The 25,947-nt window shown below is 43.7% G+C and overlaps 1 protein-coding gene across 6 annotated transcripts in view; it reads left to right on the top strand.

Moving 5' to 3' along the window:
• The first annotated feature begins 5,553 nt into the window (after positions 1-5,553).
• Positions 5,554-25,947, top strand: part of sh3tc2 (SH3 domain and tetratricopeptide repeats 2) — a 100,279-nt gene continuing 79,885 nt past the window's right edge. For 2 of the 6 annotated variants that reach the window (XM_068043396.1, XM_068043398.1), the window contains exons 1-3: positions 5,554-6,325; positions 6,496-6,563; positions 11,157-11,892. In XM_068043396.1, the coding sequence (XP_067899497.1) occupies positions 11,586-11,892 (307 nt within the window). In that variant the 5' untranslated portion in view covers positions 5,554-6,325; positions 6,496-6,563; positions 11,157-11,585. The remainder of the gene's footprint in view (positions 6,326-6,495; positions 6,564-11,156; positions 11,893-25,947) is intronic. The other 4 variants (XM_068043399.1, XM_068043402.1, XM_068043401.1 and 1 more) reach the window with 3 other exon arrangements.

The following is a 25,947-nucleotide window of genomic DNA, read 5'->3' on the forward strand; positions in this document are numbered from 1 at the left end:
CCTCAGCATGACCCCTTGGGATTCTCATGGGTGTCATCAGCCATGGCTTCAGAGGATAACCCCTGTCACCAAATATCCAACCTTCCAGTCTTTCCGGGGGTCTGAAAAGAGCAGGCGCCTGAGAGTTTCTGAGAATGTATGCATCGTGGCAACTCCCTGGGTACCTTGCACAAACCTGCATGATTCTCTTGCGACGACTGCATACCAGCAGAACGTTCAATGAATGGAAGCTTTTTCGGTTTATGAATGTCCCTGAATGACCTGCTGGTGATCTGGTTGCCACATGAGTACAGTCTATCATGCCCTGAACCATTAGGAACCCAGCTATTGTGCTGAATCCTCTTGCTCTTTCAGCCTGGCTCGTGTTGTCCGTTTTGAAACTAATGAAATTATTCGGCATGTCTGAACAATGCACCAGTCACAACCTTTATGCAGTGGTGTGCAGCTGCTTGGGAGACTCCACACTGGTCTGCTTTCGAAGCCTGGAAAGAGTCACGCGCATAAAAGTTAAGGGCAACGATCATCTTTAGAGTGATTGGCATTGGATGGCCGCAAAGGCAGTTTGAGGCTACATCCACTACCAGAATCTCACAAAGAAATGTCACAGTCTCATGTGACAGACGCAGCCTTCTTCTGCACTGGCGTTCCGACAGGTGCAGGTAGCTCAGACGCGGTCGGTATACCCTGCCTGTTGGGTAGGCACGTCTCCTGACATGTGTTCGCTCTCGCCCGACTCTGCCACCTGCTCTCCCTCGCATATAATGGGGAGCCACTTGACCAGCTGCTTATGCTTGCCCTTGCCCAGCTGTCCTTCTGCCCCTGATTGGGGCATGGTCCTCCTCCTCTGAAGAGCTACCTCCAGAATGCACAATTCCCATTGTTGGACTGGTTACCAGATTCAATGACAAAATCTCTTAAATTCCAGCTGTCAGGACAGGCACACACACTGACTCAGAGCTGATAGGTCCTGAACTGCAGTGAGTCAGACTCAGTTGGAGCCCTCCGCACAAGCTACAAATGTCTACAATTTATATAACACACAAAAACTTTCACAGCTAAGCAACATCAGAAACTTTACCTGCAACATCCACACTGATTGCCTGCCTTCCACCCTTTCAAAGTTGCCGGGTTCCCGACACAATCAGTGACCTGGATTACGGCCGTAAAATCACACAGCCACGTAAATTTCCAGTCAATTGGCTTCTCAATTACTTTGAGTTCCTTGAAATTACTTGCGGTCGGGTGTGCGAGCAGTGACTCGATTGCCCCCAACTTCCTGGATCGTAAAATGGCGTCTGTGCATGATGACGCCGGGGACCCGATCCGATGCCATTTTACCACCCGGACGCCTCTGAACTGACCCGATTAATGTAGGTAAAATTCCGGCCAGTCTATTTGGCACATCAAGTCTGTGCTGGCTGTTTCAAAGTGCAATCCAGTTAGTCCCACTACCCCCACGCACCCCACCCCCCACCATATCCTTGCAATTTTTTCTCCTTCAAGTATTTAGTTTAGTTTAGAGATACAGCACTGAAATAGGCCCTTCGGCCCACCGAGTCTGTGCCGACCATCAACCACCCACTTATACTAATCCTACACTAATCCCATATTCCTACCACATCCCCACCTGTCCCTATATTTTCCCTACCACCTACCTATACTAGGGGCAATTACTATTGGCCAATTTTACCTATCAACCTGCAAGTCTTTGGCATGTGGGAGGAAACCAGAGCACCCGGAGGAAACCCACGCAGACACAGGGAGAACTTGCAAACTCCACACAGGCAGTACCCGGAATTGAACCCGGGTCGCTGGAGCTGTGAGGCTGCGGTGCTAACCACTGCGCCACTGTGCCGCCCATTTACCTATTTCCCTTTTGAAAGTTACTACTGAAGATGTTCCCATCACCATTTCAGGCAGTGCATTTCAAATTCTAATCACATGTGTAAAAACAGGTTTTTCCTCATGTTGCCTCTGGTTCTTTTTTTTTATTCTTTCATGGAATGTGGGTGTTGCTGGCTAGGCCAGCATTTATTGCCCATTCCTAATTGCCAATCACCTTAAACCTGTGCCCTCTGGTTATCAAACTCTCAGCCATTGGTTTCGCTTATTTACTCTATTTAAATACTGTATGATTTTAGACACTTCTAATAAATCTGCTGTTAGCCTTCTCTGCTAAGAAAAACAACAGTAGTTTCTCCAGTCCATCCACTTAACTGTAATCTCTCATCTATTTATTTATTTAGAGATACAGCACTGAAACAGGCCCTTCGGCCCACCAAGTCTGTGCCGACCATCAACCACCCATTTATACTAATCCTACATTAATCCCATATTCCTACCACATCCACACCTTCCCTCAATTCCCCCACCACCTACCTATACTAGCCTTGGAACCACTCTAGTAAATCTCTTCTGTACCATATCTAAAGCCTTTATATCCTTCCTAAAATGTATCAATTGGAAAATTTTGCTTTCAAAATTATTGTCTGGCACCTTTCCTTGACAACTTGCATTTATATAACATGATTGCAATGATTCATGAGTTTCAGATAACCGAAAGCTTTGCCACTGATGGCAGAGCTGAGTGTTGGAGGATGGGGAGAAGTACGCAGAATCATTCTGCTATGCAATGTCCAGACTGAAGCCCAATTGATCCTTAATAGTTGGGAGAGGGAATCTCTGTGGAGAGATGACTAGATGAGTACATACAGTTGCAATGATCTCAAATAGTAATGTGGTGGGAACGAGGAAAATGTCTACTGGATCAGAGCTAACCATTACTGGGATTCCTGACTCTGTAATAAGAGCAATAGATCCTTGTAAATTGACCTAACGGCAGAAAGCCTTCACTTATGTAATCAAAAACAATACCGGAGGAACTTGGATCTTGCCAGAGTCAAGAATAGCCCATATGCCAATTGAGAAATATTAATTTCATCGGTTGGAAACTTGCATTGTCTTTTAATGGAAAAAATCCTACACTTAACTTTCAAAAAAAACTTGCAGCCAAGATGGCCACTGCAATTTGCATCTGAAATACTAAGGGATTGAACTGGAGACAAAAGTCTAACAAGAAGCCCAGCCAGAACAATGCTTTGGATAACTGAGCAGATTATGCAGATCATGCTCATTAGCAGGACATCAAAGCTATCTTGAGGCATTCATAAGTGGAGACATTCCTTCAAGGGGTGAACTTTGACAACCCCACTTGAGAGGTTTTGGGTTTTAGACTTGGGACCTCATAAAAAACAAAGGAGATTGAGAAAACCATGTGACCGTCTGTCGATCTCTGAAAAACTGGGAAGTTTTGTTACACAGGCAGAAGACAAGCAGAAACTGAGACTGCAGCAGCAGAGAAAGCAGTAGGATTCCCTTTTTCTCTCTCCCCAGAAAACATCAAGTTTGAAAACTGTCTGCGATTGTGGACCCTCCAAGCCTACAGACAGCTCCAGGGAAGAAAGCCAACCGCAATTCTGCCTTCAAGAAAACCGTGAGCAAAGCAGGCCAACCACAAAGTGCACTTTGACCAGCAAGGACTTCAAGAATACAGCTTCATCTGGAGGACTACCGGATCATCCACTTCACAGACTGTGCATTTAAGTTCCATTTATTCTTGATTTTAATCCAACCACCAAATCTATTTTTCCCTCTGTAATCTATTTGTGTGTGTGTGTGTGTGTGTGATTCTCTTGTGAATGTGTGCATGATTGCGTAGCATATTCTTTTAGTATTTTTAAATCGGGGTTCGATTGTTAAGTATAATAAACTTACCTCTTGCTTGTTTAAACTCAAGAAAACCTGTCCGATTGGTTCTTTCACGATCACAGTAAAGGTAAAAGGTAAAATACTCACAGACGTGGTAAGCACAACCATTGTTTAAAAAGGAACAAACCCTGTTGCAGTCAAATAAGAGGAAGGGTGACTGTGACCCCCTTTTCACTTGGCCATAACACCAGGTTCGCAGATGAGGCTTCTCATGATTAACTACAAAATGCAGCCCTTGGTTTGACATGAGATGTAAGTTCTAGACAGGCTATATTGACTCAAAAGAAATAAAACCCCATGACAGATGCTTTTCTTCCAAGATTAATAAAGGAGGCAAGATGAGATTTTGAAGTGTTAATAGTCATTATGAAGAAGTTGATGAAACCCTGAGAACATTCTGCTAGAATGGAAACAGATTAAACTTGTGCTCATTTTTATAAGGGTGACAAATTAGATACCAAGCAACTACAGACCCATCAGACTTGTATCAATACTATGTAAAATAATGGAAACTATTACATAGAATTTACAGCACTGAAAGAGACTATTCAGCCCAACTGGTTCACACTTTAATAAAAACAGGAAATGCTGGAATAAAACAGAAAATGCTAGAATGACTCAGCAGGTCAGGCAACATCTGTGGAGAGAGAAAATAGAGTTAACTTTGCAGAGTAACAGTTAATATTGGACCATGCTGCTGTTTATGCTCTACACGAGCCTCCTCCCACCTTTCTTCATCTTACCCTATCAACATATCAATAATCTACAAATAGATTAAAACAATTCGTTATACTTAGCAGCTTGTTCAAAACTGCCCCTAACTTTATAGTTTCTGGTCGACAACCATTTGATTTTCAATCTAATTTCAGTACACCAAAATGTTTGCCAGGTCTCATGCAAATATTCCTTCCACTATATGTTCTGCACACTCTCCCAGTCCTAGATCATCTGACCCTTATTGTTTTTAATCGATTTTCTAAATATTACCTTTTTAGTCTAATAAAATTCAGTGAATGTAAGTAGTACAGGGGTGGTGGGGATGGGTAGCGGGGGGAGGGGGTGGGGTGGGGTGGTTTGGTGCTACAGTTGTGGCCTGGAGAGGCAGTATTTGAATCATTTCTCCACCCATTCTGCTCACTGTCAATCCTGCCTCTACTATCAGAATTTTTATGGCCCCTCCAGCCATTACTGACTCACCTTTGCTGGAGCTAGTATTACTACTGTACATAACCTCTCCCTTGTATTACTTTGGTACTCTCTCCCCCGGTATTACTACAATTACACCCTGCTCTATGTAATGTCCTCAGGACTGAAGTGAGGTTCAGCCGAGTTTGATATAAGATATGTGAGACAGAGGCTGCAGGTTGTTGAACATAAAGGCTTCTTCTTTATTCTGTTTTAATTTCACTTTCTTTTTGCTGGCTCCACAGCAGCCTCTAGAGTACATAATGCATATTGCAATTTCAAAACACTACACTCTTATTACTATGGATACCCCCTTCCCATCTCCTCTTTTACATTAATAATCAGCTCCCCTTTAGTATACAGATACCCCTCCCTCATATAAGAAGCAAAATACTCTGGGGAAAGAGCCTGGGTGTGGAACTAACTCGGAAGAGCCATCGTAGACTCGATGGGTTCAAAGGCTTTTACAGTATTATTGTATGATTCTGGCTGCAAATGTCTTCATCATGTGAAGGAAGTCTCCGAGCAAGCGAAATTCCAGGAAATTGGGGGCGTGGCCAGTTTTATAGACGGAGATGCGTCTTACGGAAAGATCAACAAAAGGTCGCAAAAGATCGAGGAGACTTGGGTGTACTTTAAGTACACGTGTAACGCATTTATGCCCAAAATTCCGCAATCTTTTAAGCTCGCATAATTGATTTACGTGTCACCGAGCGGAAATATGAAAAAAATTCAAAACCCATGAAACATTTTAAAAAGTTCAGGAAATGACACGTTTGTTTCTTTTTACAAGCTACGCTGTTTGCAAAGCCTGTTCCAACACATACTATTCCTATTACTAGCCATTTATTCATGCTGCAGCGACAACAATATGAACAGTCCTTTGTGGTGTCCCCAAGGTGAGAAGGGACCGGGCCAGATAACGATAGCGGAGAGATTTGTTATCTCTAGTTCCGCATGTAAATGAGGAGGAGGATCAAAATGATTTATTTCATTTTTTAAAAATTATGAAATCTCATAAAAGTGGTAGGTGCTTAGCTGTTTATTTGTCTTCCGGGTTGTGCGAGGACTGAAGGATTTCACACCGCCCTTTCCAATCGAGAAGGGCCAGTGTTCTGGGCGGAGAAGAAAGTTTAGTCAGAGCTCTGCGATCTATTCCAACCTGAAATCCCAAGGTTGCAAAACTTAGAAACAGGAAGTGGCTTCGGCCACTGTATGGGAGGGTCACTCATTTACCTGTCACCTGGAACAGCTCCGACATCAAGCAATGCTCAGAGAAGATCTTCGGCTTTCTCTTCACTCTGATACGGTTTAAATCGGTGTGTCTGGAGCATCGTTCTCGTGTTGCCTTCGGAAAGTTCAGCGACCGCCTGTGAGTATAATGCTCAGCACCCCCGCACATTATAAAGTCTATTCAGTGACAGGCTGCAAATGCACCTTGTCGAATTTTTCCACAATTAACTGATTTGAATAATTTGTGACAATTAACAACATTCACAAACTGCTGCAATATAAAACAAGCAATTGTAAATCTTATAACAGATTTCTCTTTGGACCTGTTGGTAGCTCCACTGAAAATGAGACAGAGCTTGGACACTGAGCCGCCAAAGGTCAGTCCTGATTTAATAGAAAAACATTGTTTTTAAGTACAAGTTCAAGTGCGAAATGGACACTTCTGTTAATTTATCCTTCGAATTTCACTCTCCCTCTGGAAGGTCATCCTTCTGTACTTTGCCCCAGTGGCAATTTCTCTTAAACAGTGGTTAAGGGTAGACCACTCATCAAAAGGGACATCATAGCCCAGCCTGAGCCTGCCCTCACCCAGCTCCACACACAATCTCTGAACAGCACTCAGGAATGGTAGCTATTTGCAGTGTATCCTTCATTATTGCAAGGTGTTGAAATGAAAAAAAGTCAGCTTTGTTTTGTCTTTGGATTACATAATTGATACCTCATCACATCTGGTCACAGTGTTGAGATAATTGCTTTACAACTTTGCAAGGCTATGAGGAAATTGCCAGGGTGTGGGACAAAGTCTTTTGAAGAGCTGACAGAGGCACGAAGGGCTGAATGGCCTCATTCTGTGCTGTAAAATTCTATGATTTTAACTGGTAAGTGAGAAGTTGGGAAGTTTCTATGCTCTGTTTAAATGTTAGCTTGGCTCAGTGATAGCATTTCTGCCTCTGAGTTAGACAGTTTTAGGTTCAAGCCCCACTCCAGAACTTCAGCAAATTATCTTCGCTAACATGTCAAGTTATTACTTAGGGACATTGTTGTAGGTGCTGTCACAAATGAGAAATTAAATAGAGGCCCGGTCTGCTGGTTCATGTATGTCTCAAAGATTCCATAGGAATATTTGAAGAAGCAGGGGGGCTCTCCCACTGTCTTTGCTAACCTCAAATACCACTACTAAAATCAGGTAATTTACCTCCTTTAATATAAAAGCAAAATACTGCTGGAAATCTGAAATAAAAACAGAAAGTGTTGGAAATACTCAGCAGGTCTGGCAGCATGTGTAGAGAGAAATACATAGTTGATGTTTTGAGTTGGATATGACTTCTTCAGAACCGAAAGAAGGTAGAAATGTGATAGGCTTTATGCTGTTGAAAGGGGGAGGGAGAAAAACGAAAGGGAAGGTCTGTGACAGGGTAGAGGGTGGGAGAAGTTAAAAGCTCTAATGGAACAAAAGGTAAAGGGAGTGGTAATGATTGTAGTAAAAGACAAAGCATTTGTCCAGAGATAGCATTAATGGCAGCATACTGAACAGCTCCAACTCCACCCTGCTCCGCCTGGCTGAACTTGTTCTCTCATTGAACAACTTTTCCTTCAACTCCACTCACTTCCTCCGAATAAAAGGAGTTGCTATGGGTACCCATATGGGTCCTAGTTATGCCTATCTTTTTCTGGGGTAGGTTTAACATTCTTTGTTCCAGTCCTACTCAGGCTGCCTTCCCCAGCTCTTTTCCGGTACATTGATAATTGTATCGGTGCTGTTTCCGGCTCTCGTTCGAAACTGGAAAACTTCATTAACTTTGCTTCTAATTTCCACTCTTCTGTTATATTCACAAGGTCCATCTCCAACCTTCCCTTCCTCAACTTCTCTGTCACCATTTCTGCGGTATGGCTGTCTATTAATATTCATAAAAAGCCCACTGACTCCCACAGCTACCTCAACTACATTTCCTCACACTCTGTCTCCTGCAAGGACTCCATTCCATTCTCCCAGTTTCTCCATCTCCATCACATCTGTTCTGATGATGCAACCTTCCACAACAACACTTCTGATATGTCTTCCTTTTTCCTCAACTGAGAATTCTCCCCCCACTGTGGTTGTCAGGGCCCTTGACCGTGTCCGACCCATTTCCTGCACTTCTGCTCTAACCCCTTCCCCTCCCTCCCAAAACCACAGTAGGGATCCCCTTGTCCTCACTTTCCACCCCACCAGCCTCCACATCCAAAGGATCATCCTCTGCCATTTCCGGCACCTCCAGAATGATGCCAGCACCAAACATCTCTTCCTCTCCCCTCCCCTGTCAGCATTTGAAAAGGACCGTTCCCTCCGCGACACTCTCCATCATCCCCAACACCTCGTCCCCTTCCCATGCAATCGCAGGGGGTGTAATACTTGCCTTTTTACTTTCTCCCTTCACTATCCAAGGCCCCAAATGCTCCTTCCAGGTGAAGCAGCCATTTACTTGTACTTCTTTCAGTTTAGTATGCTGTATTCGCTGCTCACAATGTGATCTCCTCTACATTGGGGAGACTAGACGCAGATTGGGTGACCGCCTTGCGAAACACCTTCACTCAGTCTGCAAGCTTGACCCCGAGCTTCCAGTTGCTTGCCATTTTAATTTACCACCTTGCTCTCATTCCAACATTTCTGTCCTTGGCCTACTGTAGCGTTCCAGTGAAGCTCAACACGAGCTCGAGGAACAGCACCTCATCTTCTGATTAGGCACTTTACAGCCTTCTGGACTCAACATTGAGTTCAACAATTTCAGACCATTTTGATTGTTTTTTTTTTACCATGTGCCGGTCTTAAACTTTTTTCTCATGTTGTTGGTTTCAGACAGAGCTGTTCATTATTCTGCCATTAACACTCTCTCTGGACAAATGTTCTGTCTTTTACTTCAACTATTGCCATTCCCTTTGCCTCTTGCTCCATGACACTTTTGTCATTTAATCTCTCCCGCTCTCTACCCTATCACAGATCTTTCCTTTTGTTCTTCCTGCCCCTCCCCGCTTTCAGCAGCATAAAATCCATCACATTTCTACCTTCCTTCGCTTCTGAAGAACAGCCATATCTGACTCAAAACGTCAACTCTGTTTCTGTCTTCATCGATGCTGCCAGACCTACTGAGTATTTCCAGCACTTTCTGTTTTTATTTCATTTACCTCCTTGCTGTTTATGACTCTTTACTGTGTGAAAATTTACTGCTGCATTTGCCTGCATGATACCAGTTGCTACACTTCAAAAAATAATTAATTGAATTTAAAGTGCTTTGGCACATTCTGAGGATGTAAAAGTGACTTGATAAATGCAAGTTCTCCTTACTAGGATAATAAATACTGAATATTGATGTTATAGTATCTTCTGATGCAAATCTCACCTCCTTTGGGTTACATGCTCAGTGAGGCTGCAGTGGAGGCAGCTTCTGCTTCTCATGCATCTTCTTTTGACTCACAGGACATCATCACCACTGTCATTACACATACTCGCAGTGGATGCACAAAATGCAGTATTTAACAGGGCATTTCAGCCAAAATATTCTTAGGGGGTCCAGTGGATATTGTGGATAAGTGGAAATAACACACTTTTTTCTTGGAATCGGTGGTGGGGCGGGGGAGGAATTCATTCCGAGAGCACCATGCAACTATGTCAATTCCCCAGGGGCAGGCAGCTACTCTGGCTGCACAAGTACCAAATGAATCTCTCTCGTCACGCCCCACCCATCATGTGGTGCTTGGAATGTTGAGGGATGGCATATTCTGTGGGGGATAATGTGAAGATATCTTTGGAGCAAAAAGGCTCATTTTGCTGAGCCAAAAGCCACTTCTAATCCCCAAAACTCTTCTCTGGCAATACACTTTCTTTTGGAAAAATAATCAATACATTTGTGAGTAAAAGATAGCACAAAAGGACCTGTCATGCACAGATGAGACTTACGTCAAGTGGAAATGTTCTGCTCTTTCTCCACCCTCTCCTTGAATAGACAAGGAACAGAAAAAATCCATACTTGTGTGCATGGAATTTCTACATGACCTTTTTTTATCTTGAGCTACCTTTTTGCTGGGGATGGGAAAGGTGGAAAATAGCAACTTGGTCACACATACCATTTTACTCCTGTGCCAGCTGCAAATGCTATTTGCCAGTGTACAAACAGCATTTATGTCCAAAGGCAAAAGGGAAACATTCGACCATATTGAATAAACATATGAACATAAGGTTTCTTATGGGTAATCCAATGATTCAGTGCCAATATCTATTCAGAAGAATTTAAAGAAAAATAAACTCAAATTAGCTCATGGTTTTATTTAGCTATTGGTTGTAGTTCTGGAAAAAATGCAAAACCTCAAGGAAGACGTTTTAAAAACAGCACGTCCTTTGCAGCAGGGTAGAAGTGTGGAGGTTTCTGCAAACTTGCTGGTGGTGTTTCATCAGTGAACTATTTTGTGCATCTCAGCAGCAAAGTAACTGTTTCTGAATATGCCTTCAAGGAAATATTCCATAGCGTTGAGTTTTTGACCAAGAATAAGAAACTCGAGTTTGAGTAGAAATTATTCCAGTTTCTTCACTGGTTTCTGTTTCCACGCCCTTTTAATAAGGAATTTAGAAGATGGAAAACTAGCTTAAATTCTTCACAATTACCAACAGAACAGCTCTGTGGTAGGGTGGTTATTAATACTATTGCAGTGTAGCAAGATCTGTTGTTTATTTCTTTCCTCCCCTGAGATAGAGATTATAGAGTCAGGCTGATGAAACTCCTCCAACTTGAACCTATAACATTCTGACTGGGAGTTAAACATTTAGCCATTTGAATTCCAAAACTGCTGCTGGGAGATAGTTCTTAAAAAGAAATGTATATTGCTGCCTCTGAGACAGTCAAAAAAAGAGTTAACCTGATATTCCAAGCTGGTATGCCTTGCAAACAGCAAACAGAAACATGCCTTTTGGTATTTCTAATCAGTCATTTTTCTTGCAGGAACAAATACAATGGCACATTGATTAATACAATGGCTCCTGATGCAAGTTAAAGGATAAGAATGATTTAGACTTTAAGGCTGAAGAAGAAAGAAGACATTTGGACATACTGTACTGAATGATAGACAAATGAATATGAGAAAAGAAGATTTAAAGAATAACGTGACAGATTAAGTGATAAAAAAATTGGAAAATGATAGATGGAAAGCTGCTTGTGTTTCTTTTAAATATATCAGGAATTTAGTTGCCTACTCTTGGCTGAAAGGCAAAATTTATAATTCTCCAAGTTTTACTGAATGAAGAGGTGATTTGTAAATCAAATCCTGGTAATCACTTACATTAAAACAGACACATAAATACTATTAAGGGAGTAAATTGCTTCAACACCTGTATGTTTTCTACTGCTCATGACCAATCATAAATACCATTAATGCAGAAAATAGAAAGCCAACCGTCTTGTGGGCTGAAAACTGCTTGTATTGCAAATAAAAACCAGTGCAATTCAGATGTTGCAGAATCAGCTAAAGAGGAAAAGAAAACAAAGGGCCACAACAATAGCTTGGAACTGTTACCAGGAACTGCAAGATACACAGATTCGCTCAGTGACGGAGTTATGAACTGTAACATACAACCAAATAGCACTAAAGCAGAGGAGAAGAGTGAGTGTGAAGCTGGAATAACCAAACTTGGTGGGAAGGAAGAAGGTAGCACAAGCACAGCCACTGCAGTAGCTACAGGTAATGTAACTAAGCTTAACTTTGTGAAATCCTAGAAAATAACAGAGAGGAAAAAATATTGCCTTGAAAGAAAAGGCACTGGTTAGGAAATAGTAAAGTTTATTTTCATTCTGTCAATGAAGCTCCATTGTTGAGTCAGAGTGGCAGTACCAGTGTGATGAGATGCACTGATTTTTCTAAGTATGTAACTTGGATGGTGATTCTCGTAAACAAGTGTGTACATTGAGTATAAGAGTTGAGCACTCAATATAATCCAAATGTAAATGTATTTACACAATGATTGTTGATAGGCATACAAATGAAACCCAGATATTTGCTTTTACTTTTAATAAATGAGCAATAATTTGTGCTTATAAATAATAGCAATATGTTTCAAATATATTCTACTGGAGATGTGCAGTAAGTTACAAATGACCTACTCTCAGATCTTATTTTGTAAAAGAAACACATACCTGAGTACAAAAATATATCAATTTAACTTTAGAAATGAACTTCTGAATCAGGCAAAGTCGGTAATTTATTTGAATGTCATTTACTCAAAATAACTGTCATATACTGAATTAATAACATTAGCAATGTCTATAAGTAAATTGCACAGTAGGGTAAATTGAGTGATCCTATGCTTCAAGTGGGGAGCCTTGCTCAGAGAGATCAGGCGAGTGAATTGTTGCTGAAATGGTTACTACTATTAGCAGAGTTAAGCTTTCCTCAGAGTAGGCAGCCTTGTGTTTCACCATGCCACTCAGTTAAAGATACAATTGGCAATAGGATATTCTCCAAAGCTCAATTGTTTTCAGTATCCATTTTCAATTTCACCATCAAATGATGTACATTCACAATTAGAGATAAACAATAACAGACATTCAGTCCTCTGAATGTGTTTTTATGTTTGATTTTGTTGACTTCGATTGTCTTGTCGAGAACAAATCCCACTTATTAGAAGAAAGGAAGCAACACATCCAATGTTTAATCATTGATAAGTGAAGGCAAATAAATTGCTTAATCAAAAGCTATCCATTCCTTTTGCATCTGTTAACCCTTTGCCTACTTCAAATGGCTCTTTGTGTTGATGTTATTTCTAAACTAGCAAGGCCTTTAAATCAAGGCTGGTTCATGTAACACCATAATAGGGAGGGTTGCCAACCTTCCTGGTTTGAGCCGGAGTCTCTTGGAATTGAGAATTGATCTCCCGGGCAGTGCTGTGAGCAACTTGAAAGAAAAACTTTCGTCTGGTGATGGCTGTTGCTGTATCTAAATGGATACAGATTGTTTGTTCTTTACCAGCTCCTTCCTGACCCAGTGCATTTGGCTTCAAAGAACCAACCCAGAATGCATCTATGCATGTGTGACTGATCTGCTTACACAATTTCAGTGGTGCAATGCATTGTGGGTATCTAGTACTACCACAGCAGCTTCAATGCATTTGATTTGAGAAAGTGCTTCAGTGACAGGGAGGATGTTCAAAAGCATGTGGGAGCAAACACAATCCAAATTTCTATCTGACTTAAAACTAGAGAGTGACTTTATCTCAAACACTCTTCTTACCCAATGACATAATACTAAATGGCCCAAAACACATACATTACTTGTGTCACTTACGTTGCTGAAGATGCCTCAACCACACCCCTCCAGAACCCATCATCTCTTTACATATCAAACAATTCCACAAATCCTTTCCACAGTTTTCGACACTACCAACACCAATACCTCTAACATGCTCCCAGACTTGATGCAATGAAAAGGTCTTTGTCACAATTCTGACCTCCCATTCTCCATTACATCCTTTCCTGTTTTCAAATTGCATCAATGCTCTCACAGTTAGGTAGCACCAAGGTTATATCAGCAAGTCCCCAGGAAATTGTCAATGCTTGCAGGAGATCCCAAGGAGTATGTCAATGTTCATATTGGAGAAAGAATTGCTCTGATTGCTACACATAGCAATATTATAAATACATTGGGAAACAACATGTTTACAATTTCGCTGTGCACATTGAACAGAGGAATTCCTCCCCCGCTGTTCTCTTGCATGTTAGCTGTTTGCAGAACAATATTGATATCGACCTGGGAATAGATCAATGAGTATAGCAAAACAATAGTTAAAAAGAAAACTGTAAACAAACGTGAAAATATAAGAACAGATGTTCATAATACGATGAATCAATAAGTGGTTTGCATTACAGATAAGCACCAAATTAATATTCCAGTCTTTTCTCTGGCTTTCCTCCCAGAGACAAAGATAGATGGCATTGTAAGCAGTGTAGATGGGAATATAAAATTACACAGAGCTCTTAATAGATGGGCAAAACTGTGGCAAGTGGATTTCATTGTAGGCAAATGTGAGATCATCCATTTTGGGTCTATAAATGATATATCACAGTACTTTCTAAATGGTGAAAAACTAGAAGCAGTGGAGGTCCAAAAAGTCTTAGGGGTCTATGTAAATAGATCATTAAAATGTCATGGACAGGTACAGCAAATAATCAGAAAGGTTAATAGAATACTGGGCTTTACATCTAGAAGGCTAGAATACAAGAGGGTAGAAGTTATACTGCAGCTATACAAAGCTCTGGTTATTGGCCTTGGAGAGAGGGCAGCATTGATTTACCAGAATAATACCTGGATTCTAAGGGTGAATTATGAGGAGAGATTACAAAAACTAGGGTTCTATTTCCTGAAATTTTGAAGGGTTTGGGTTATTTGATCAAAGTTGTCAAGATATTAAGGGGAACTGTAGAGGGGGAGACAATTTCTGCTGGTTGGGGAATTAAGGATTAGTGGACAGACATAGATGTAAAATTAGAGCCAGGCCTTTCAGGAGTGAGGTTGGGAAACAACTCTGTCTGCAAAAGGTGATGGAAGTTTGAAACTCTCTTCCACAAATGACAGTTGATGCTAGGCCAATTGCTAATTTTAAATCTGATATTCATAGATCTTTGTTGAACGAAGGCATTAAGGGTTTTGGGGCATTGGCGGGTATATGTATTTAGGCCACAGATCAGCCATGATCATATTGTATGGTGGAACAGGCTTGAGGGGCAAAATGGTCTACACCTGTTCCTTCACTCCTATGTCCCTCCATAAATAAATAAAAAATGTCCCACCTAACTTTTTGTCACAAATGCAATGGAACATTTTCAAACACCTCTTTATAGCTCTTCCATAGAATGTTACAATTTCTCTATTTATTACTTTGTCAGGAACCCTTGCTCTTTAAGAAGGATTGATAAAGCTATAAATTACTCATAATTTACTCACCAAAAAATGATCATTCACTGGGGATGAGTCTGTTTCTGTCTCTTCCCCACACCCCTGTGGTCAATTCGGATACCTTCCAGGGTGCAGGCCTATGTTGGGAGTGCACTGGTCTAGGGCTATATAATTTGGCTGCTATGGGTGCAGTGTACCTCTGGTACATTGAACCTGCCTGGTGTCCAATAGGCAAGCCGAGAGGAAAACTGGCTCTCATAGATTATCTTCATGTTTCCTGTTCCAATGTCCATTACCTAACCAAATAGTGCATTTATCCAAATTAAAATCCACTTGCCATTCAGTTGGCTATACACTTAATTGATCCAGGTCACAGCAAAGGAAGAGTAAAAAAAATAAAGAGGGAGAAATTAGCATAGGTAGTAAATGGGAAAGAAATATAAAAACGGATAGTAAGAGCTTCCACAAGTATATAAAAAGGAAGAAAGTAAATAAAATAAATGTTGGTCCCTTAGAGGATGAGACTGGGGAATTAGTTATGGAAAAAAGGAAATAGCAGAGACTTGAATATTTTGTATCTGTCTTCATGGTGGAAGACACTAAAAGCATCCCATTCGTGGTAGAAAATCAAGGGGCAAAAGGGAGGGAGGAACTTGAAACAATCACTATCATTGGAGAAAAAGTACTAGGAAAACGAATGGGACTAAAGATTGACAGGTCCCCGGACCTGATGGCCTGCATCCTAGGGTCTTAAAAGAGTGGCTGCAGAGATAGTGGATGCACTGGTTGCAATCTTCCAAAATTTCCCAGATTCAAGAAAGGTCACAGCAAATTGGAGAACAGCAAATGTAAACACCTCTATCTAAGAAAGGAGGAGACAGAAAGCAGGAAACTATAGGCCAGTTAGCCTAACATCTGCCATTGGGAAAAGGCTGGAATCCATTATTAAGGAAGTAACAGTAGGACATTTAGAAATTCATAATACAATCAAGCAGAGTCAACATGGTTTTATGAAAGGGAAAACATATTTGATAAATTTACTAGTGTCCTTTGAGGATGTAACAAGCAGGATGAATAAAGGGGAACCAGTAGATGTAGTGTATTTGAATTTCCAAAAGGCATTCAATACTGTCTTTGTCTGTCTCTCTGTCTTTGGCCTCCTTGTCTCGAGAGACAATGGGTAACCACCTAGAGGTGGTCAGCGGTGTGTGGAGCAGCGCCTGGAGTGGCTACAAAGGCCAATTCTAGAGTGACAGACTCTTCCGCAGGCGCTGCAGATAAAATTGGTTGTCGGGGCTGTTACACAGTTGGCTCTCTCCTTACACTTCTGTCTCTTTTCCTGTCAACTGCTAAGTCTCTTCGACTCGCCACTCTTTAGCCCCGCCTTTATAGCTGTCCGCCAGCTCTGGCGATCACTGGCAACTGACTCCCACGACTTATGGTCAAAGTCGCAGGACTGCATGTCGCATTTGCTGACGTCTTTAAAGTGGAGACATGGACGGCCGGTGGGTCTGATACCAGTGACGAGCTCGCTGTGCAATGTGTCCTTGGGGATCCTGCCATCTTCCATGCGGCTCACATGGCCAAGCGATCTCAAGTGCCGCTGGCTCAGTAGGGTGTATATGCTGGGGATGTTGGCCACCTCGAGGACTTCTGCGTTGGAGATACGGTCCTGCCACCTGATGCCAAGGATTCTCCGGAGACAGCGGAGATGGAATGCGTTGAGACGTTGCTGTTGGCTGACATACATTGTCCAGGCCTCACTGCCGTAGAGCAAGGTACTGAGGACACAGGCTTGAAACACTCAGGCTTTTGTGTTTAGTGTCAGTGTGCCATTTTCCCACACTCTCTTGGCCAGTTTGGACGTAGCAGCAGATGCCTTTCCCATGCGCTTGTTGATTTCTGAATCGAGAGACAGGTTACTGGTGATAGTTGAGCCTAGGTAGGTGAACTATTGAGCCACTTCCAGAGCGTGGTCTCTGATATTGATGGATGGAGCATTTCTAATGTCCTGTCCCATGATGTTTGATTCCTTGAGGCTGATGGTTGGGCCAAATTCGTTGCAGCAGCCGCAATTCTGTCGATGAGTCTCTGCAGACACTGTTCTGCATGGGATGTTAATGCAGCATTGTCAGCAAAGAGGAGTTCCCTGATGAGTATTTTCCGTACTTGCGTCTTTGCTCTTAGACGGGCAAGGTTGAACAACCTGCCATCTGATCTTGTGTGGAGGAAGAGTCCTCCTTCTGAAGACTTAAACGAATGTGAGAGCAGCAGGGAGAAGAAGATCCCAAACAGTGTAGGTTGGAGAACACAGCCCTGTTTCACATCACTCAGGATAGGAAAGGGGTCTGATGAGGCGCTGCTGAATTGTGCCTTTCATATTGTCATGGAATGAGGTGATGATACTTCGTATCTTTGGTGGACATCCGATCTTTGATAGTAGTCTGAAGAGACCACATCTGCTGATGAGGTCAAAGGCTTTGGTGAGATCTATGAAGGCAACGTAGAGGGGAATCCGTTGTTCGTGGCATTTCTCCTGTAGCTGGTGAAGGGAGAACAGCATGTCAATGGTGGATCTCTCTGCTTGAAAGCTGCACTATGCCTCAGGGTAGACACACTCATTCAGCTTCTGGAGTCTGTTTAAAATGACTTGAGCGAAGGCTTTCCCCACTACGCTGTGCAGGGAGATTCCATGATAGTTGTTGCAGTCACTGCGTTCACCCTGGTTCTTATAGAGGGTGATGATATTGACATCACGCATGGCCTGTAGTACGGCTCCCTCATCCCAGCACAGACAAAGCAGGTCATGGAGTGCTGAGTATAGCAGGCTTGGCACTCTTAATTATTTCAGGGGGAATGCCATCCTTTCCAGGGGTTTTTCCACTGTCTAGAGAATCGATGGCATTTGTTGGCTGTTCGTCCAGCTCATCCATGACTGGTAGAGACTGGGCTGTATTGAGGGTGGTATCAGTGACATCATTTTCCTTGGAGTACAGTTCTAGGTAGTGCTCCACCCAGCGGTCCATTTGCTTGCGTTGGTCAATGACCGTTTCCCCTGATTTAGACTTGGGGGGGCGGGGGCAATCTTCTTGATAGCCCAAAAGCACTCGTAATGCCATCATACATTCCTCTGATGTTTCTGGTGTCAGAGGCCAGCTGAATACGACTGCATAGATGTTGTCAGAAGTCTTTTGCACTGGCTATTATTTGCGCTGTGCTTCTGGCGGCTTTAAGTGCTAAGGATATTAACTCGCTGGGGGCTTTCTTGTAGTTCAGCAATACAGTACACTTAGCGGCTATGACTGGTTCCGTCTCTTCAGAGTGAGATTGAATCCAGTCTGCATTCTGCTTCTCACGTTTGCCAAAGGTGGTCATTGCTGTGTCATAGATGGTGTCTCCGATGTGGGCCCACTTGGTCTCTGCATCCCCTGCAGGAGTGTTTTGAAGGGCTTTTTCAAGTGAATTAAGAAACTTTTGTGACAGCTGTGGGTAAGAAATTCTGTTAGTGTTGATGCGCCGGCAGCCCTTCTGCTTGGAGTGATTTAGCTTCTTTGGTTTGAGTCTAACTTTGCTGCACACCAGGGAGTGGTCAGTGTCACAGTCCTCACTGTGGAAGCTGCGTGTGATTTGAACACTGTTTATAGAGGCTCGACTTGTGACAATGAGATCCAGTTGGTGCCAACGACGTGATCTTGGGTGTCTCTATGAAACCTGGTGAAAGGGTTTAGTTTGAAAGAACGAGTTAGTGATGCAGAGGTTGCCACATAAGGTGCCACATAAAAGGTTACTACACAAAATAAGAGCTCATGGTGTTGGGGGTAATATATTAGCATGAACAGAGGATGAGTTGACTAACAAGAAACAGAGAGTCAGGATAAATGGGTAATTTTCAGGCAAGTGGGGTGTCACAGGGATCAGTGTTAGGGCGTCAACGACTTACAATCTATATTCATGACTTGTGTAGCATACTTGTCTCGCATTGTGTTAATACCAAAGATAGTGAGAGAGACCCCTCCCACTGTATGAGCGATGATATAACGGTCACATGAGATAGGCTTGAGGAGAAGAAGAAGGAGCAGCACATATGATGCTAGTTTAGGTGGCTTGCAGAGAGTGCATATAGTAACTGTAAATAATAGAGTTGTTGGCTAACCTTTACCAGAGTCTACAACATCTCTAAAATGCCTCAACAACGCTACACAAACAACTAACCCAACAACTTGGCTGAATGGACAGAGTGTATTGCATCCAAATTTACTGATGATACTAAGATAGATGGGAAAGCAAGTCATGAGTAGGGCACAAAGTCTGCAAAGATATAGAGGTAGCTTAAGTGAGTGGGCAAAAATATGGTAGATGGAGTATAATGTGGAAAAATGTGAGGTTATCCACTTTGGTAAGAATAGAAAGCAGTATATTATTTAATTGGAGAGACACTGCAGAATGCTGTGGTACAGAGGGATCTTGGTGTCCTCGTACGTGAATCATAAAATGTTAGCATACAGCTACAGCAGATAATTAGGAAGGTAAATGGGATGTTGGCCTTTATTGCAAAGGGAATGGAGTATAAAAGTAGGAAAGTCAGGCGTAGGTGATCCTGCACCTAGACTGCTGGGCTGCACTTTACTGGCCCCCCTGACATCGGGGCTCGTGGCGGGGGGCCTGGAAAATGCCTCCAGGAGAGGTCCACCACAGGCCTTGCCACCAGGAAGGGCACACCCCATATTACTGGTGGTGGCGAGGCCTCGTGGCGGCTCCCCCCCTCCCGCCACTCGGCGACAGGGCCTAAATTTAAATATTCAAAGGGATGATAATGAAGGAATTAATACTTAGCTCCCGTGCCGTCCAATTCCTAACCAGTGAAGCACAGCGGAACACTGGTGGGGAGGGGGGAGGAGGTAAGTTTTTGGGGTGGGGGGGGGAGCGGAAAAACGATTGCGATTGGTCAAGGGGATGGTAGGAAGGGGTCGAAGGTGAAAGTTAATAAAGTGCGGCAGGGGGACGGTTGGGATTGCAAGGTAAGTCTTTTTGTGGGAAGAGGGAAATTATTACATTGTTTAGTCATGGGGGGATGGTGGGAGAGGGGCTTGATCCTTTCATTATTGTGTATATGTCTTTAAAAATTCAAGTGCAATGGAAGGGCTTGAAGCCGTTTCAAAATACTTAGTAGCTAAAGGTGCTATATAAATATAAGTTGTTGTTATTGGCTGTAAAGCACTTTGGGATACCATTGGGTCATGAAAGGCACTATATAAATATTGGTCTTTCCTCTTTTGATGATGTATATTGGAGGCAAGTAGATTTGAGCAGGTTTGGAGCAGGAAAGTCAAACATCACTGCCAATTAGATGAGGAAAAGGCAGTAATTATACTGCATGACGAGTGTGAGTCTGTTGGTGTGAAATATCCACCGCAGCTGAATCATGCTCTGAATCATGCTATGCTCAGCAGAGAGCTCTGGATTATGTGCATGCATAGAGCTCCACTCCTGCAAAGCTATTTTCTAAAGTTAGAAAATTGGGCAGTGGCTTCTATTCAGTTCTGTTTGAATGAATATGAGAGCTGAAGGCATAGCCTAGCATTAGCTTGACCAGCAGCAGAGGGAAAGGTGAAAAATGGGCATACTCAATAAAACTGCTTGAACTGGAGGCTGAAGAATAGGAGCATCGGTGCAAGGTTTAAAACAAAAAGACTGCTGAGGAAAAGGATGCAACAAAGCAACAGTGCATTCATATGGTGGAGGAAAAGGAGAAGCAGCGACAGTATGAAATCTCGGCGACTGGACAATTTGAGGCAAATACTGTCCAGGTGTGTGATGGCACAAGCAATCAAGACCATCTGTATATCGAATCTCGTTCCAGAATTTAATGATTGGGATGACAGATTTTTTTTAATGAACATTTGAATTGTTAGCAAGACAGGAACTGTGAAATATGGGTGGAAATACTTGTGCCATTACTCATACTTGCATTTAGAACTTGAATTGTGTACAAAATATATCATTGTGAAAAGTGCAGTCATTAACTATTGTAATCTCATGTCTGAAACTTACAGGAAAACATTTAGATCATTGTGTAATGTGTCTAGCTGTACATTCAAAGCTTTGGCCCTGGAGATGTGATGCACAGAAGCTATGGTTGGGGGGAGAGAAGTTATAAATTCGTTTTTGATTATTGACCAGTTTGCTGAAGATTTACATGTATAATCACTGGGTGACAGGGAGATAAGCTCAATGAATTGACTGAAAATGGCAATCATGTTGGGGTCTCACAAGAATTGGGAAAACAATGAGAGGTGGAAAGACAGATGCCAGTTACTGTTCACGGAGTCTGCCGCTGACTGTGCCAGCTGATCAGGCCGTACATTGTGCACATGTGCCTGTGTGGCCGAGCACATCACAGAAGAGTGATGCCAGGGTGTTACATGCAAACAGGTGAGGCATGAAGCAACTAATTGTTATGAGGTTAAAGGATAGTGGGGCGGGAAGGGAGAAGGATGGAAGTCTCTCAGTATGTGAGAGGATGGCACAGTGGCCTCACAGCTCCAGCGACCCGGGTTCAGTTCTGGGTACTGCCTGTGTGGAGTTTGTAAGTTCTCCCTGTGTCTGCGTGGGTTTCTGCCGGGTGCTCTGGTTTCCTCCCACAGCCAAAGACTTGCAGGTTGATAGGTAAATTGGCCATTGTAAATTGCCCCTAGTGTAGGTGGGTGGTAGGAGAATGGTGGGGATGTGGTAGAGAATATGGGGTTAATGTAGGATTAGTATAAATGGGTGGTTGTTGGTCAGCACAGACTCGGTGGGCCGAAGGGCCTGTTTCAGTGCTGTATCTCTAAATAAATAAATGTCCAGGTTTGAAGAGTCATTGGCTACAAAATTCACCTCTGTTGAGCCACTGGTGCCAGTGCTACCAGAAGTCTGAAACTAAAAAAATGCTGGCTGGAAAGTTTCCAGCCACTTCCAACATGGTCTGTGTGGTGTGCCCTATCTGTACATGCATACACTGGAAGCACCCAGAGTAGGTGGATTGTGATGTCCAACAGCCTCTAAAGCTGATCTAGCACACAATCTGCCATTTTGGGCTTTGCAGGCCCAGTTAAAACCCTCTTTTAATCACTCTCAGCTGAACATGTGTTCAGCTGCATGAAACCACCCCCCTCCCCCACGCCCCACTATTTAAAGGGCTCACTATGGGAATTCCAGGTGAGGTATTTTTGACTTTCATTTGCTGGTTTAGAGTTAGTGGGAGTACAGTGTTGATTGTTATTGGAGGAGTTTTGCAAAATTTTTGATCACAAGGGATTGTATTGGATTTTGACAAAGAGGTCAGAGGAGTTGGTTGGCCTGTCAAGAGATAGCCTGCTTTCAATAATGGGGGCTATAGTTGCAGTACCTGCTGGGCTGCTGCATGACTTGGAAATGGAACACAGGCAGCAGGGAGGGGAAGCTGTGCATAAAGGAAGGAAGAGGAGGGCTCTCAATAGAAGACGCTACCCTCCAAGAGTCTTTCGGGAGCACTTCTCCTATCTTTATCTCAGCCAACAGCACTGTCTGAGGGGCCTACATTTCAGCAAGGAAGTGGTGACTAAATAGTGCCACTTCCTGCAACTTGACCTGCAGCCACACAGAAGGGCGAGGGTGTTGCTACCAGTGGCTGTGAAGATCACCGTCACCCTCAATTTCTACAGAAGTGCATCTTTCCAGGTGGAAGAAGGTGACATTAGCAACATTTCACAGTTCGCTGTCCATCACTTTATCAGGGAGGTGGCTGAGGCCCTGTACAGAAGGAGAAGGGACTTCATCATCTGCTCCCTGACCAGAGAGAAGCAGGAGGAGAGTACACATGGATTTGCCAGGCTGGCGGGATTCCCAAAGGTGCAGGCTGCAATCGACTGCACACAAGTGGCTCTCCGAGCCCTGCATGTTAGTGGGGAGATGTTCTGTAATCTCAAGGGCTACCACTCTATTAATGTCCACTTGGTTTGCGATCATGCCCAGAAGATCCTCTCGGTGAAGGTTCACTATCCTGGCAGCAGCCACACACATTCATTCTGCGGCAGTCAGGCATACCCACCATCATTTTGCCTGTAAGGAGAACCAGAGGCTGGGTGTTGGGTGATGAGAAAATTGCTCTCCACCTGGCTTGTGAGTCCCCTGTACCACCCGACCATGTGTGGACAGCTGACCATAAGAGCCATGCAGCCATGAGGAATGTCATGGAGCAAACCATCGTCATCCTGAAACAATGGTTCCGTTGCCTGGACCACATGGGGGAAGCCATCTAGTATTTGCTGGAGCCTGTTTCCAAGTTTGTGGTGGTCTGTTACTTCCTCCACAACATTGCTATCATGAGGGCAGAGCCTTTGCCTACAGACTTTGGAGGCCATCCAAGGAGGAGGAAGTGGAAGAGGAAGGGAGGAGGTATCTGGGGCAAGCTGTTTTTGAGCAGAAGTGCAGACTCTGGTTCCACTAAGATTTCATCCCCACATCACAGTTGATTCACAATTCCCCAACTTTCAATCTATCTGCTATGGACCATTACAGTGTCCTCTTGGCCAAAATCCTGAAATAAAAACCTCCAACAAAAAAGATTCCATAACAACTTTATCCAACAGCACTTCCAATAATATGTACAGAATTGAACTATTCACTCTTGTGTAGTCCTTTAGTTATTGTCTTGCAGGTACCTTTGCCTGTCCTATTGCTCATACGCAGTGCTACCCCTGTGGCTGCAGTATCGCTGGTGAAAGGCTGTTGACGTTCACCTAAGGCAGACTGCAGATGGCTTTGCAGGAAGATCTTGAGCAGCTCTGGGCATTGTGGGCCCGGCTTCAAACTGCTCCACCTTGGCATGGATGGCGGCAGCCTGGGCTGGCTACCTGAAAGGCAACAGCAAGGGACACTGACAGAATGACAGTTCTGAGAGCGTGAATGCTATTATCCTGAGAGAGGACAGCAGGTTCATGCACCACGGAGTTACTGCCACACCTTTGGGGCATCGCCTCAGCAATCCTAAAAATTCTGGAGGGAAAATTGCTGGACTACTGTGAGAGCCTGCAAGCCTCTTTGAACACTGGCATCTGCAGTCATGATGGCAGTAGTCTGAGCCTGCAGGGCACCAAGCTGGACTTGCATGCCAACAAGCATGGACCACATGACCTCAGTCTGAGATTCCACTGCAGCACTCCAGTGTTGGCTGGCTTCTGCCTTTGCTGCAATGGAAGCTATCGGCCAATGGATACTGCATTGCGTCTGTGTTCGCAAGTGCTGTCATGGAGTTGGCCGCCACTTCCACGCTGGAAAAGATAGTCTCCAAGCTTTGCATGAAGCTGTGTGCCAAGTTGGAGCTGGACTCCTCCATGCTTCTTGAGAGTGACAAGAGGCTCTGTGGCAGGCCTGTGGTGCCAAGCATCTCTGTGTGCATGCATATCAGTGCGCTTCTGTATGCAGCCCTATCAAAGTTCTCATCTGAGTCCTCTGCAGCTGGACTTACCTGTTATCTCACCCCCCAGTGAGCTGGCCTTGGCTACAGCCCACTTTTTCTCAGTGACTCACCACGTGCTGATTCCATCTCTTTTCTACCCTCTAAGGTATGTGTAATGCCAGCATCTGAACAGGTAGCTATGGGTGTCAGATCAAGTGATGGTGCTTCTTCATCAGAGATTTACTGTAGCTCTCGCCCTTCATTAGGAGGCTGTACTGGCTGGCCAGGTAGCAGTTTTTGGATATCTGAAAGCAAAAATGCAGAAGGGAAGAGTTGGGGTAAGGGAAGGGGATTGGGATGGAAAGCAAGAAGTCCATGGTCACACCATCTGCAGCTTGCACTCATGCCATGTAGCAGAATGAGGGTGAAATAGGATTTGAGAAGATGCATAAGGCCGGAACATACCATCAGCCTGGGTGTTCTCAGCGACATTGGATGCAACGGTCTCCGTCACAGTTACAGACCCCATGATGTGGAGCACCATCTCCTCCGGAGGGCTCAGTCAATGGAGGTGTGCCTGCCACCTGTCAGTTCTCTGGTACAGTTGATATGGTTAGCAGGAGATGTTCTTTGAAGGTGTATTCACTGACCTTGACCATCTGTGTGAGGTCATTGAACTTCTTCCTGCACTGCAGCCAATGTTTTGGGTCCAGACTCTGGGAATTAACCTTCCTGGCCTCCTGCTCCTGTTCCCTTCTCAGAGTTTGCCTTGAGGATCTCCTGGCAACAACCCCACCTCCCACACCTGCTTGGAAAGATGACCTCTCTCCTCCTTTCAGCCTCCAGTGCTGCATCTGAAAACCTGGGAGCCCTATCTCTGGCTTGTTGTTCATTTGCTGTCCTCTTCCTTTCAGACACCCTTGCAGCAGCACCTGTATCATGAGAGGGACAGGCTGCCTTTAAGAGGTGCAAGTGAGCTGTGCATCATGCTAGCCCCACGCACACCTAGGCCTCCTGCCAAGCAGTCAGCAGTGTCTTTCATGCTGGGCTACATGTTGCAATTGCATTAACGAGCAGGCAGCATTAAGTTTGTGTGTTGCTTTCTACAACTGTACAGGTGATCGTGCATTGTGATCCCCACACTCAATATTGGACTAATCCAATTTTTCCCTCACTATATCTAGGCTAGGGCCACTTAGAAATGTTCAACAAGATAATGGTTCCATATTACATTTTATCTGTGATGAGCTAAACTTATGTGCCTTTGGTGTCTTGTCTGCTCTATGGAGGGATGCACAGGATTACAAGTACTCTAGAAGGTGCAAAATAAACTTTATGTGGAGTGTGATTGCTTTTGCTAGCTTGCTGGTAAAAACATTGGGACAGCCAATGGCAAAGCTTGTACCTTTGTCCAGCTATCATCACTGGAC

The sequence above is a fragment of the Heterodontus francisci genome, chromosome 12, assembly GCF_036365525.1.
Source record: "Heterodontus francisci isolate sHetFra1 chromosome 12, sHetFra1.hap1, whole genome shotgun sequence".
In the NCBI taxonomy this organism is placed as follows: Eukaryota; Metazoa; Chordata; class Chondrichthyes; order Heterodontiformes; family Heterodontidae; genus Heterodontus; species Heterodontus francisci.